Here is a 15184-nt window from a genome sequence, read left to right on the forward strand (position 1 = left end):
CAATTCCCAAGAAAAAGCACTACCAATCTATATATCAGTTTTGCACATCATTTATTTGGTGAATTTACATTGTTACATTCCATTTACAAAAACACATCTTCAGTGCAGTTGGTAGCAACAGGCAACAACAGTCCACAATGACCAGGAATGGAGGAAAAATAAAGAACATGCATTCCAGACATGCCACACAAACAAACAACCTCTGTAAACCTGAACAAACACCACGACTTGATTGACCTAGTTTATAAAGGCAGAGAATTGTCAGATTCAGATGTCATGAAGTTCCATCTTGAAATAGGATTACTGCATTTACAACTGAACTGATTTGACCTGGGTGCCTTTTTTTGCTCTGGTCAGGGTGGCACCTTCTGCTCGTGGAAACCTCCCATTTTTGATTTTCTGTGCTGCTTGGAAATCAAGCCTAAATTGTGTGTGTGTGTGTATATATATATATATATTCCCTGGTTTATTGGGTACGACATTTCCTGCTTTAGAACAGTTAAAACTTACTCCGAACCAACTGGGCTTTACAACAGTACTTATAAGTGTTGCAGGGGTTCTCAAACCCGGTCTTGGGTTCCCTGTGTCTACTGGTTTTCATTCTAACTAAACCCTTAATTGAACTGATAATATGCTTAATTAACCTTTTAAATTGTTTTCAGCTCTTAAACAGTTGCAGAGTTCAAGTTACTTATAAAATGTAATCGCTAAATTGAAATCTGCAACTGTTTAAGCTGAAAACAAGTAAAAAGTAAAATAGTCTCAACTTCAATAAATGAGTGCTACTAAATGTTTAAGCAACACGTGGTCATTTATAAAAGGTAGGATGTTTGCCAGCTGTGTTTACAAAAAAAAAAAGTGTGATGGAAAAATCTAAGGATCTTAGGTGTCTGCATGTAAAAACTGCTAACCATGACCCAAAGGAGAAAATAAACACATTGTGGAACTCAAGAACAGAAAATGCATGTTTATTGGTTGCTCTTTGGGTTGCGAGCAAGTGCATACAGAATATCCATGCAAACATCCACCTAAGTAGTGCTGATCTCTAATAAATGAGTGTAGTCGCACACCCAATACAAGAAAACAGTGTACAGGTTTGAACTACTTTAATGGAGAGATCCCCCTGCACACTCACAGGAGAATAACCTTAACAGATCTACTGTAAGTGGGACTTGGCTTTACAGATTCATCTGCAGCATGTGCACCAGAATCAGTAACTTCAGTCAGTTTATTGTGTCAGGCTGTCATACATCAAGTGTTCAAACCTTGCCTGCCTTTAACAAAACACATTCACATTAACTATAAAAATACAGGAATGTGATTTGTTTTATGTGTGTGTATATATAAGACAATTAGAATTAAAGGGTAAGGGATTTTAGCCAGAATATATGTATTTTTTGTTTAGGTGAAAGATGCCTCTGTTCAGGATTTGTTGGGTGTGTTCAGTACTGGATTACTATCCAACTCTCCTCTAGCAAAACTGCAGTACAGCACAAGCCATTCTATAAAAAGCACATTAAAAATAAAGTTTAATTTACCCATCATGGGTCCTCAAATTAGAAGACAAAGAAAAAAGAATCAATCATACGTAACTGCTGAATTTCACATTAAAACCCAACACTAACAAATTGGCTGGATTATAAAGCAATTTTACAGCAATATAATTATATTAACATTTATTTAAGAGAAAACCCACACATGCTGTACATATTAAAAAAAAAAAAAATCAAAACAAAGTGTATATTGCAAAAGCATCTCACAGCTCTCCTGTGATTCATGAACCTTTTACATCTTAGCAGAGGATGCCTATCAGTTTGCAAGGTGGCATAACAGGGCGACTAAGATAACAATGGGATGAGTCTGTGCAACACAAGTTTTTAGTAATTTTTAACCAGGTACAGGCAACACTGGTCCTTGATGTCCAAAATTTATCCTGTTAAAACTGCAAACCAGGCCCTGAAGTATTTAGTAACACACGGATTGCAGAAGCCCTTGAGTAATACTCTGTAATGAATACGTAGTTGAAGGCCACTCGGGTCCTTAAGGCCATTCCACTGCAGGTTTAATACCCAAAAAATATTCGACTTCAGGGCCTGATTAGAAGTTGAATTGGTTCAAAGAAATCCTCCAGGACAAGGGTCAGACAGGAACCTGGACTGGAAGAATGAGTTGTTGTTTAGCATGGACAGGTGGTGGAAGGTGGTAGGGGGAGAAAGGTGACTCGCTACCACTGTAAATTCTAGTGGATGCCCGTGGAAGAGGGTTTACGAAGGTAGAAAGGGTTACTTCACGGCCAGCAGGGATTCTTTGAAGCCTAACATCATGTACAAGGGAGGGTGAAGAGCCATGCATACTTTGAACTGCATGGCTGTGCTGGGAGTTGTAGTGGGGGACGGGGTAAGGTGGGGGTTGAATAGTAAACCTTTCCCTCCCCTCGGCAGGTGTATTTCTTAATTACAGGCTGCTGTAACACCCTTGACACTTAAACATTAAACACAGAATTACAAGATCACGGAACACATTGTCATTCAACACAGCTGTTACAAAAACAAAAACAAAAAAAAAGTTCTTTCAGAGTCAGCAGTGGAGCGACTGGGAGAGTGCATGAATGCAGCGTTACAGTGTCGGGGGCTTCAATCCGTATTTCTTAGCCACTTCTGTCTGTGCGTAAGCAGCATCACACAGTGAGTACAGGTGTGCCATCTCCATTTCTGACTTGGCCAGGTTAATAGCTTTGTTGAACATGTCAATCGCCTTATCCAAGTTGCCTCTGTGAAAACATAAAGTATTAGTGTCAAACAGGGAACAAATAAAAAGAGAAAATTGTCAACAAAAGGAAAATCATGTAATTTGTCTTAAATAAATGCTTATTTAGTAGTGTCGGGACAAATGTCCAAAACATTTCTTTACACATATTGAAAGGCAATTTCTGCCAGAAATTACATAATTGATGGAAATTAGAAATATGTATCATGTGTTTTGCCTTACACTGATTTACCACGTTACCACAATTTACAAGAGTATAAATAGATGTCTGTGGGGGATTTCTATATTCTGTACTCCTTTGAATTTAATATGCACTTTGAACCATATTTGCTACAAGTATCGTATAGTGATGCGTGTATTAAAATCATCCATGACATAAAGGCAGCCATTTTCAAAGAAGTGCCATTAGCTTCCGGAGGAATTCGAAGAGAAGCTTTTACAATTTCAGCGTTTTTAACAAACAGTACCAGCTTGGACAGATCATAAATGCTGATCAGACACCCGACATGCCAAGCAATACCACAAATTGGGAGAAAAACAGGTGTGAGTGATCACCACTGGGAAATGAAAATCAGAACAAAACTGTAATGCTCTGTGTGATAGCAGACAGCCGCAAACTGCCTCCATATGTGTAACTGAGGTTGTATCTGTAAATGCGTATTTATTTGATATTTTATTTTTTCCTCAATGTGAGGGCGAGAAATGTGGTGTGCGACTAAATTTGAAGGAATACGGTATACTGTATTAAATAAAACAAATAAAAGGATAGTCGCTATTGTTCCCCTATTTACTTTGGTTGTCAAACTTAAGTGCAGATTTAGGAAGCAAGTCAATTGGGTCCCATTTCTCTGTGTAATAAGATACAGATCAGATACATCAAAATACCTCACGTTTTCCAACACTGGCCCAACTTGCAAAGGAAATTTTAATATAGTGATTAACATTTACTGTCTTTTATGTTGCAACCCTGGTTTTTGTTATCAGAGAAACAAAATGGAGAGCAATTTTTGTTTCATTATACAACACCACCTTGTGTTTATTCAAGTTAAAAAGTAAACTCTAGTGGACTCTGGTAAGGGCGGCTGACGGCACACGCTTCGGAGAACAGCGTGTGTTCGTCTTCACCTCTCCCGAGTGGTTAGCTCAGCCTAAAAATAATTGGACATTCTAAATTGGGAGAAAATTATAAAATAAATGGTGACTACTAAATTAAAAAAAGAAAAAAACAAAAGTAAACCCTAGTAATTTTATGAAAATGATAAATTACTGCTATCATATCACGATATGATAGCAGCCAGCTGGATAAGAGAAATTACATAAAACCTCAATATTAGAGCAATAGAAAATTGAACCACTCAGAATGGTTGCAAACAAACACCAACAAGTAAAAACTATGAAGCTGTTTATAGCTGTATTCAAGCTAGATAATCAAGAGTTAGACCAATGTATTAAATACTCCCCATAACCCTCCAGTAGGACTTTTAGCCCATACCTATGTGTTGTGCCCCACATTGCAAGTGAAGACTGCGGGCCTTGCAAATCATAAGCTAAACAAGACCATCCATTTAAATTTTTCCTCCACAATTTACATAAAAACTTCCCATACCAAGTTTAAGGCTCATCCTTACAGTGGCAGTCAATTAAAATGTCATCAGCTATCTCTCTGTATTCACTGGGTGGTATCTAGGTCAGGTAGACCATGAAATACTGCAAACTAGAGTCTGGTGTGAATGTGTCCTGCACTTTATTGATTTACTAAGTTTCTTAAACTGGGTCCAAGGCCCTGTTGTACAGATCTCAAGCATTCTCTTTGGTTCTGCTGTAGCATGCACACTGTCAGCAGAAAGATGATAGGCTTACCTTTGAACTTCAATGGTTCCCATTGTTTCATACGCAAAGTCGCATTTGTTGTCAATCTCAATGGCTTTGCTGATCAGATCTAAACCTTTATCAAGGTCTTGCTTCCACTGGAGCTGTAGTAAACTGGGAAAATAGAAAAAAAGATAGCCTTTAAAAACAAACAAACAGTCACTTTCAGGGTAAATACGAACAGGTACAACTTTTCAGCTAGTTCATTCTTTGCTTTCGCTATGTGGTCCTGGCCTGTAGCCTTACTTTTTCATCTCGCTACTTCAGTGATGCAGATAACAACCCAACACACCAAATGGGAATCATGCAAAAGGGTTATTCCCGCCCAGCAACTGATCGATTTCAAATTGATACACAGATCTTATGCCGCCCCACTTAAGTGTTTTCGGAAGAAAATAATTCCTGACCCTCCCTGTGGTGGCTGCCAGTCTGGCTCCGCAGGCACTAGCTTACACATGTTTTGGGAGTGCCCTCCTATATCCAGCGGAGCCAGGTAGCATTGACCTTGTCGGCGGTAGGTGCCAGTGACACCTGCACGGTTTCTAATGAATGATGATTCCAATCTTTGGTTGTAGCGGATGCAGCGCAAGCTCTTGCTGGCGGGCTCTCAAAGCAAGCCGGAGGCTGGCATGTTCCACTGGCGATATATAGTCCATAATAGTTTGATTGATAAAAATTTCATAGTTAAAGATAAATTCAGTGCACCCTCCAGTTAAAGTACAATTGAGAGGTCTGATGACGTGACAGAGTACAATCTCTAACTGCTACACGTTAAAATGAATGCGTTGCAGAACAGAGAAGATCCTCACCCCTTGTGCACATATGTAGTGGCGTTGTCTGGTTCCAGGTCGATGCACTTATTATACATCTCATTGGCTTTTCCAAAGTGTTGCTGATCTGTCAATGCCTGACAGAGAAATATAATAATTAGAAAAGGTTGCAGAGACGTCTATATGCATACATCTAGAACGTGAATGTTGAAGTCTGAATAGGATGTAAAGCTATAGAACACACCTGTGCATACAGTGCATACCCCTCTGCACACTTTGGGAATCTTTTAATGACGTCTTCAAAGCCGTCCATGGCAGTCTGGATTTGTGAAGGGTTGTTTCCTGTGTAAGCTTGGCGGTACTAGAAGAAAAAAAAAAAAAGAAAAACTTTTTTTGGTATGCCATGTTACGTATTTTTGTAACATACTTTTTTCCACTGGATGTTGGGGGGGGGTGTTTACTGGAGAGTGATGAGGTGAACTACCCCAACGCAGTGCTCCCTGTGGGGACGCCTTCCAAGATCATCCACTTTGCACCCAGGAGTCTCTCAATTACATGACTCAACATGCACTGTACTTAGCATTGATTTTATTAAGTTACAACTCCTAGAATAGTTATTTTTCTTTAATACCTGCGCATTTGGATTTATTCTCTCTGACAGTGAAACTCAGCCTACCAGAGCAAAGCATTTCTGGGCTTGTGCTAAAGCGGAATCTGGACGCAGTAGAATGCACTTGTCGAAATCTCCCACTGCTTCCTCTACTTGGTCAAGCAAGATCTTCAGCTGCAGAGAAAAAGACGCATTAATAAAGGGAATATCAGATTTCTTCAGAATTCATCTTGAAGGCATCCTAAGATTTGCAAGTTTTAAAAACAAAAAGGGTTAAAAAAATGTCTAAGAACTTCTCCAACAGGACTGGGGAAGCTACATGTTCTAGGCAAATTTATGCTGTACATGGTAAAGAAAACAGTATACATGTTTCAATTTGAATTAAAATGTAGTCTTCAAACAGAAATCGCATTGGTGAGGATGAACCAAGGATGAAGCGATGGTTTCTCACCTGGCCTCTGTGGTGGTACACGTCTGCATTCTGAGAATCTATGTCTGCAGCCATGTTGAAGTCCTGTGTGGAAAGCATGGGCTGCTGCTGCTGCATGAACATACTGCCACGCTTGATCAGGGCATTAGCGCGTAGCTGCTAAGAAAAACATATATTATCAAAAACCAATTTCCACAGAGGCTTATATCTGTACACTACAAGGTTCACAGTATATATCTTATGCAGCTTATAAGACAACAGAGAAAGCTTAAGGATATAAAGTTAGCACCACTGTTTATGTAAAAAGCAGCACCAAACTCTAAACTGGGCTAATCCAGCTTCAGCAGCTACTTAAATAGATTTAAAAAAAAAACAATACTGGTGCTTGTTCTAAAATCAATTTCCTAAATATTAAAAAAATCATTCAATACTAATTTAAAGACATACTACAGCTATATCCATGAAAGTAATCTACAGTTATTTAAACATCTTGATTAAAGATTATTTTATTTTCAAACAGGGACATAGATTTAGTTCTCCTTTCCATTAGAAAATAAACTATCGAACACATATAGTAACCTATGTATGCTCTATTAAAAAAAACATCATTGCCCGTGATGTCTGACTTCTTCTAAAAGGTCAAATGTAAAACTACCTTATAACTCATACTAGAGTGCACATAGGGTCATGGTTACTATGTGCTAATGCCATTCTGCACTATTTACTAAAGTGTTTGGTATTGGTACTGGCATTCTACAGTATTTGCTAAAGTGTTTAGTACTGGTATTTTGCACTATTTGTTAAAAATGTTGGTACTGGTACTGTTACTGGCATTCTGCACTATTTGGTAAAGTGTTTATTACTGGTACTGGTCCTGGAAGCTGTAAAGTTGCTGGCAACTCTAGTTTTCTATATGCTTACAGTAGTACCTCTCCAATACAGACACCGTCATGTGTACATTCGGATATACCGGACACAACGTATGTCCCCTAATAATAACTAAGTGTGACGCAAGTCACTGGGAATTTCATGATCCAAAAGAGTAACCAAAGACAGGACAATAATAAAACTCAAAAACAGATACAAGTAACCTACTAGAATCGCTAAAATTAAGAACATGAGTAAATTTAGGAACAAATTCACACTGTAGAGTTTAAACTAACTGCGATTGATCGGTTGGAAAAGGGAGAGAAGCTTTTAGAAATACTGCTTGGCTTCACTGGTTCGAAACGCAAGATGTGGACAACATTAAAATTCAGAATTTGAAGTCTGACTACTGTTTGCAAAGAAAAGAAAGTCTGACTCGTACCAACAGAATACAAAAGCAGCAGACTTCTGTGTTTCACATGTACATTGTAATATTTTCTATGTCACTTTAAAAATGACCAATTACTTCTTTAACGTGTGTGCAGTCTATGTAAGGTACTGTATAGTATCATAACGTGTTAATGCGGCACTATGATCTATTTTGGGTTAATTAGGCTACAGTAAACAAATGAAAATGTGCTAAATTCACTTTGTTTCAATTTTATATAATCTGTAGTCTATAGCATTGTATAGCAATGTGTAGAGAATGCAGCAGTATGACTTATTTTGTGTTACCGGTATTATTTACAGTAACCTATAGGCTAGGTATTCATTAGATTTTACTCTATACTGTATAGCTCTACTGTATGTATATGCAATTTCTTTTTTTTTTCAAGCCGCGCACCTTTTCAGGCAACCAGCCTGTCTCCAGACATCCAGTTTAGCGAGGGACTACTGTTCGACTCCCAAAGGGACTGCAATTGTCCCAGCCCCCATACCTTAACGTTGGCTTCCGGCATGTTGATGACCTGGTCCAGGTCTGGTTTAGCAGCAGTAGCGTTGCCGATCAGCAGGTAAAATGTGGCCCGCAGTAACAGCGCCTCTGCCACGTACTTCCCGCGTGTCTCAATCTCTTTAGTGCACTCACTGATGATTTTGTCGTAGTTCTCCTCCTCCATGAACTGCTTAGCTTTCAGGTAGCCAGAGCTGAAGGAAAAAAAAAAAAAAGGATTGAAAATTATCAGGTCGGGAGGCTGACTGAACTCTGCAACATCAACCCTTCCCAGGTTTAACAGTATTATGACTGGTGGTTGTAAAGGGACAGGTTTGACTTTTAAACTCGCATTCCAACCCTTCACCATGAAAAAAACCTGAACAGTCCCAACCTCTTCCAGTTAAATTTGAGACATTGTCACCCTGTGGTTTCCTGTGCTGAAGTGTAATAAAGCTCAGGTTATAAATAGGGACTGGGAGCAGATCCTTCACTTGTGTTCGGCTTGCTGCTGTACCTCTCATTGACCTCGGCTGTCTCCCCTTCCTTGTCTTTGTCCTCGTCTGCCTTCTCTCCCTTCAGGAGGGGCTGTGAGATGATGTCGTCTGTGAAGGAGCTGAAGTACGACTTGATAAACTGAGGAGATGGCATCAGGGGCTCCCGGTTCTGAAAAGAGGAAGAAACTCTCAGCAATGAAGGACAGGAGCTTTAGAGGATAATTAGGTGAGCAGCACAGTATTCGAATGTACACTTTTGGATTTATTGTAATGTATAAACAATAATATTCTGTGCATCTTAAAGGAAAACTTTACTTTTTATTTAAAAAAAAAAAACAGCATGTTTGTAAACCGTGCTGTTAATACAAAGCTATTACAGCTATCACATGAAAAAATGAACACATGCCCTCAATCCAATGCACATGTAAAAAATGACACAGATAACCTGGTATCTCCATGTAATCCCAATATTCTGATACTCAACAACTATGTAGTAAAGAATGTCTGATTAAGTTTTACAACTGAATATCTTCTGTGAAACTGTGGCTGGCACATGTTGATGAATTTGAGAAGCACATACTGTCTTGATTTACCCCCCAGTTGAAACAAACCTTGTATTTTTCTTTTGCTTTTTCTTTTCCAAGCAGCTTGAGCACTTTGTCTGCCAGAAGCATGCTCTGCTGATTCTGGAATGCTTCTAGTATACATACAGCTGTCACATCTGAGGAGAGGGAGGGGAGGGGGAGAGAAAAAACAAAAACACATGTCAATTTGGGAATTAATATTAACCCACAAACTTGCCTTGCGCCAATCACAGCATCTCGTCAAGAGTAATGAACCATAACCAGGGATTAAGTTTACAGTTGTTCTGCAGAGTATTGCAATAGTAGCACAGAGCACCGCACATACCTTCCAAACACTGTTTCTTGTTGTCCAGGCGCTCTTGGGCTTTGGCCCGGCGGAATAACGCCTTGACATAGCGAGGGTTCAGCTCCACTGCTTGTGTGCAATCATCCACCACTTCCTGCCACTTTTGCTGCAAGGGAGATCCAATAGTTCAGTATAAAAATGAAACACTGTGGGACGAGTCAGCTTACACCTGGTTCATTCACTGACTACCACACTGAACAAGGGTGTTGGAAGACATTGAAATAACAAATTAATATTTATACATTATACACTATAGACAGAGGGCATATTAAAGTATGACTGTCTTAAATACTTCATTGTCAGAAGACAAAACACTAAGCAGCCTATTTACTGCGCACACATTTAACGATCATAACTGGAGATGAACTGTGTTGTTAAACACATTGCAATCTTATTGAAACAATTAATTTCACAGCTGCTGTAATGTATGTCTGCAGATTAAGTATCTCGCTGAGCTGCGTGACTGCAGTCCCCATTGTACCTGCTGTTCAAATGCTGCAGCTCTGTTCTGGTAGAATGTGGAGAGATCTCCCTTCTGCTCAGTGGGACATCGGCTGATGGCCTCAGAGTAGCACTGGATTGCCTGCTCATACTTTGCTGCCTTGAAATACTTGTTGCCTTTATTCTTCGCAGCCTGGGCCTGGTCCAGAGGATTCTAGGAGGAAAGCCATTAGAATGACAGTTGTTCTACAGCAGCCATCTTTATATTGTTAACTTACTTTTGGTTTCATTATGCCCATTGGTTTTGCTATCAACATTGATAAAAACATTATGATCAGCAAAGAAAAATGAAAGGTCAAATGAAATTTGGAACAGAGAATGATAGGCAGTGAACATTATTAAATAAACATCAATTATCCAATCTCACTGGGTGGTTCAGGGCTCTGTTTTAATATTTTATCTCTTTTAATTCCATTATCTATCTTTGTTTCTTGGGCCCCCAGGAGATCCTACTGGCCCTGCTGAGTCTGCATTTTGGACAATCGAAAATTTCTATGATTTGAAAAAAACAGAACAAAACAAAATAGTAACAAGCATCCCACTCAAGGACCAGAAGCACATAGGTCAGGAAGAGTAACAGAAAGAACAGCACAGAAATAGACCCACAGCTAGCACCGTGGGGTTGTTTCAATAGACTTTGTTTTCCCATGTGTCTTTATAAGGCAGCTCTATTTATTATTTAAAGTGATATGTCATTATAACTTTCCACTTCTCTCTGTGAGGTAAATGTACTGTATTATAACAAATCGTGTTTAAATACATCATTAGGAAATAACTGTAGTATTAACTATAACCCCTTTCACACTGGACCTCCTACCCGGGCTCAGGATGTGGGTTGACACAATTTGACCTGGGCCGAGTGAGTAACAGCCACGTCTCTGTGAAGGTTTCACTTCTGCAAGGAACATTTCTGCTGCAGGGATGAAAAAACATTTGCTCTAATCAACATTTGGGCCAGAGATTCTATCCAGAGAAGCTGAAATGGAAGCGTCTGTAACAAGCTGCTTCCGGGGCTCTGTGTGCGTGCATTGTGTACTTGCTTCTGTCATCCTGGCTGACCTTGCTTCATCAAAAAGCAGAGTGAAATTGTGCAGCCAACCCTCCTGACACCGGGTCATGACCTGGGTAGAGCATGTCACTGTGAAAGTCTTTTCAACTTTGGGTTCAGGAAAAAAAAATAAAAAAAGATGTGTAAACCTGGTGCCAGTGATAATGCGACCACTTGCACTTTTTATTTTAAATTTCATGAAGCTAAAATGGTTAATCACTAATTGATTGTCTGTGTTCACTGTTAAATAAAAGCTAAATCCTACAAGTTATATTCTATTTTTTTTCTGTGGTTTGTGCGACAGGAAGGTGGCAAGTAGTTTTGTAAACAAGGACAAGTAGAATTGTACAGAATTGCATCAATATGTACAGTATGTAGCTCCTGTATCTACTTACATAAACAAACATTTCCGGTAACCGAAACAAACAGAGTTAAGGAATAATACTGCACCACCCACCGTGTTCTCTTCTTAGTAATTGGTAAAGTAAGTGATTAGAGGGACAAATAAGCCAGATTAGGTACCAGTGTCACAGTAAGCTGATAACATCAGAGAAGAAGCGCTCATTGTCCTGAAGATGGAGTCATTACACCAATGAAGGCATTGGCTGTATTTGACTACTTGAATTACTTTCTTATGGTTTGACCACTGGAATTCTTTCAACTATGAACAAGTAGGCTTTGACTGGTTTATATTATTTATTTATTTATTTTTACCTTTGAATGAACTCTTTAATATTACTTCACATTTCCTACAGTACTAACCAGTACACAACACAATTGTTGCTTCTATCAATTCTAACATAACCCTGACATGGTCGAGTTGCATGGGCGTAAAAAGATTTTACAGCAAGTCCCGATGTCCTGTAAAAAAAATAAATACAAAAATAAATCGGAGGACCTCTTGAGAAAATGATCTGGGATAAAAACAAATGGATGGATCGCACAGGACTAAATATCACCTATACTGGTAAATATTCAATCTACCTGCTTGAGGCAATTTCTAGTCCTGAGAAAATCAGGCTTTAAAAAAGATATGCTTCCCCTCTAGGATGAATCCTGTATAAAGTACAAAAACGCTTTTTTGTTTTGTTTTGCTATTTGACACAGGTTAGTGTCAGCTGGTAGCCTTTTCAGGGATGTCTCAGGATGGAGTAGAGCTAGCAAACACCTTACCGGTGCCTATAGACACCCAAGTTTTCATTTACAACTTGCTCCTTTGCATCTGGACTGTGTACTGTACGAAAGTTTTTTTTTTTTTTTTTTAACAAAATAAGGATGAAAACCACCATTTCACAATAGACATGTTAACAAAATCTTTGGGAACTAAAATTTCAACGGTCATATTATATGTATAGCTACGGACACAAGTTTTGCATTACCTTATTGAATAAACTAATGCTGCTTCATTAAGTCTAATGAAACCTGATGAATAATGTTACGTTAACATACTGAATTACATAACGCTAAAACGGACAAATTGAAAAATGTGAACATAAAATACTATAATATGGCTTCCTGTACACTTTTGCGATATTTGATTACATGATGTTAAATATCTAAAATTGTTATATATATCGTCTGGCCATAGCTGAACATTTATACACACACGCACAAAGCACGGGCATAACTTTACAGATTAACAGTTTAATTTGCAATCATCTTGCACAACACATGTACCTTGAGCGCATAGGAAACTAACTATCGCTTTTAATTATGGGTCAGTTTAATCTGCCATCACTATGCATACAAAAACAAATGTTTAGTGAGCTAATCAAGACACACAATTAAATCATTTTGCTCAATTAATGTATGTACATAGCAATATGCAAACATGCGCAGCCAAAAGCAAACTTATCTAGTGAAATACTTTTACTTTATTAAATTAGTGCAAGCAAAATCTAAGCCGTATTGTTTTGGGTAAACAGCATTTTTATATACGGTACTGAATATACCTACACAGGTCAATCTTCTCACCCCCCACTCAGGGTACATCGTTGAGTTACCCGCTCTGGTCATTCGTACAGTACCACGATGTACTTCTTTTTTTTTTTTTTTTTTATAATCTGGCAATGGCGAAATTGTTTATCTCACCGAGCCACACCTCGTGTTTGTGCTTTTTTTTTTAAAAAATTAGAAACCTGTTCACTCCGTGAGTGCGACACTAGACAGTCTGTGCCCTTGAAAAATCCTTCAACGTTGCTATTTTGCATTCCTGCCCAGATCCATAAGCGGTTAACGTATTTAATGCACGTCTTACAAGTGGGTACCTGAAAAACTGTCATACCATTTCCACGGGTTCCCCATCTGGCTTCTCCGGCTTCGCCACGGGACTCGCGCTGCCCTCAGGAGTTTCCCTTTCCCCATTGCGCTTGCCTTTCTGCACCACCTTCCGGCTGCGGTTCCAGAGGTAGACCGCTCCGGCCCCTATTAGGAGTGGTGCTCCGACCATGAGTGCAACCTGCCAACGGGGCAGGCCAGAGCCAGACTGCGGCTCCACAGGCTTCGAGGCCGCCATCATGCAGAAGCACAGCACTACAGACACAAGACAGCTTCACACAGAGAGAGAGAGAGAGAGAGAGAAAGCGACAGCAAGAGGTCAGGGCTACGCTACTGCATCGTGGGATACTGGGGGGCGGGGCAGACAACAACCCATCCGGGGCATGGCAAGCGGGGAACTTCCTGAGTCTAATAACTATAGAAACAGTGTAGCGAAATGTTTTGTTTTCTGTGTCTTTGAACCAGGTCGGTTGAAAACGAGGACTCTTCATTACGGGTTTCACATGGTGCTTAGCAGGCTGTATGAATAGGCAACAAAACATCAAGCAGTGCTTTTGTAGTGCCCTGTTATGTGTGCATCTTTGCTTTTCTAAGCAACTCGGCGTTTTCTGTTAATCGTACTGACTAACATGTGCTGTCGTTATGTTGTTGTATGCAGAACCCTTTATAGAAGCCTTGAGTGATTGGTGGCGATGGGCCAGATGTAACCTAACAACATAACTGAAGTTTCCATGGAATCAGAATTTTTCTGTTACGACAAGGCTTGCTTTCAAGTTTCACGAGCATCCCCGCATGTCGCCAACATTTTTACACACACTTTGTATACAGCATAAAGCTGTTCTGCCAGAATTGTATTTGTACGTTTATTTTGGTCAGAATGGGAAAACGGGATCGGACTCGTACAGTACTTGGTGGGCACGTGCTTCCAGTTCCGAGTTTGCAGAAATTACTTGTTACTTTCACCAAATGACGACTTTGAGAGAGAATTTGAGAAATCTACCTTTTCCTTAAATGAATTAGAGATGGTAATCACTGAGGAATGTTCGTGTTCCCCTCTACAATGTTTAAACGCCCTGCACCCCATTGGCAGTGTTCTGGCAGGTATTTCTAATGTTGCCACATATAATCAGTGTTAAACTCGGGGTGGACTCGATATTTTGGAAGGGTGGACCCTGTCCACTCACTGTTTTTGGTGAAACTGCGTTTTTCACACTGCATCTTCGTTGTTACTTATCTTGAATAGTAGCCTATTTTATTTATCCACAATACTTAATCGTTTAATGTTCCCGAACCAACTTTTCCTCGCTGGTTAAACAGTCACTGGAGTCTTGTATTACTAAAAAGCGGCACCGTGAACTGAAATTGACGAGAAAACTGTTTTTTTTTTTTTTTTTAGAGAGCGTTTTGCTTTAAAAAACAAAACAAAAACTTTAGCACATAATAACATGTTTTGACTTAGTTAAGATATTTCTAAAGTAAACTAAGTGAAAATTAGTGTAAAAGCTGACCTTGTGTTTTTTCCTTCCCAAACTGACAAACTATAAACAGAGCTCCATTACAAAACAAGCATAGTTCTATGAAAAAATGATCTTGTCTGTACCACTTTTTTCTGCTATAAATATGTGAAATATCTGTTTTGCTAATATCCGTTGCTCCCATGCCCTTTCCACTGACAACACTGTAACACA

At 39.3% G+C, this 15184-nt stretch overlaps 1 protein-coding gene across 2 annotated transcripts; it reads right to left on the bottom strand.

The window, feature by feature from the left end:
- Window positions 1-952: 952 nt before the first annotated feature.
- On the bottom strand, window positions 953-13813 carry LOC121327800 (mitochondrial import receptor subunit TOM70-like). 2 transcript variants are annotated; one of them, XM_041272006.1, is made up of 12 exons: window positions 13504-13813; window positions 10152-10325; window positions 9650-9776; window positions 9352-9461; window positions 8761-8909; window positions 8251-8458; window positions 6467-6604; window positions 6082-6189; window positions 5650-5766; window positions 5445-5542; window positions 4627-4749; window positions 953-2770 (listed from the first exon to the last, which is right to left on the bottom strand). In XM_041272006.1, exons 1-12 carry the CDS (start codon window positions 13735-13737, stop codon window positions 2617-2619), a joined length of 1740 nt encoding a protein of 579 aa, XP_041127940.1. In that variant the 5' UTR covers window positions 13738-13813; the 3' UTR covers window positions 953-2616. The 2 variants fall into 2 exon arrangements, with proteins under 2 accessions (XP_041127940.1, XP_041127941.1); XM_041272007.1 differs by having other exon boundaries at window positions 6467-6601; window positions 13504-13812.
- Window positions 13814-15184: the final 1371 nt, after the last annotated feature.

The sequence above is a fragment of the Polyodon spathula genome, chromosome 15 (assembly GCF_017654505.1).
Source record: "Polyodon spathula isolate WHYD16114869_AA chromosome 15, ASM1765450v1, whole genome shotgun sequence".
Lineage (NCBI taxonomy): Eukaryota > Metazoa > Chordata > Actinopteri > Acipenseriformes > Polyodontidae > Polyodon > Polyodon spathula.

What these genes read in the sequence shown, in the direction of transcription:
- LOC121327800 (XM_041272006.1), bottom strand. Translation starts at nt 13,737, where the DNA reads ATGATGGCGGCCTCGAAGCCTGTGGAGCCGCAGTCTGGCTCTGGCCTG. An exon ending in TGTACCACCACAGAGGCCAG is followed by an intron (nt 6,190 to 6,466) that starts GTGAGAAACCAT and finishes TTTTCTCTGCAG; the next exon opens with CTGAAGATCTTGCTTGACCA. An exon ending in CCCAGAAATGCTTTGCTCTG is followed by an intron (nt 5,767 to 6,081) that starts GTAGGCTGAGTT and finishes TTTTTCTTCTAG; the next exon opens with TACCGCCAAGCTTACACAGG.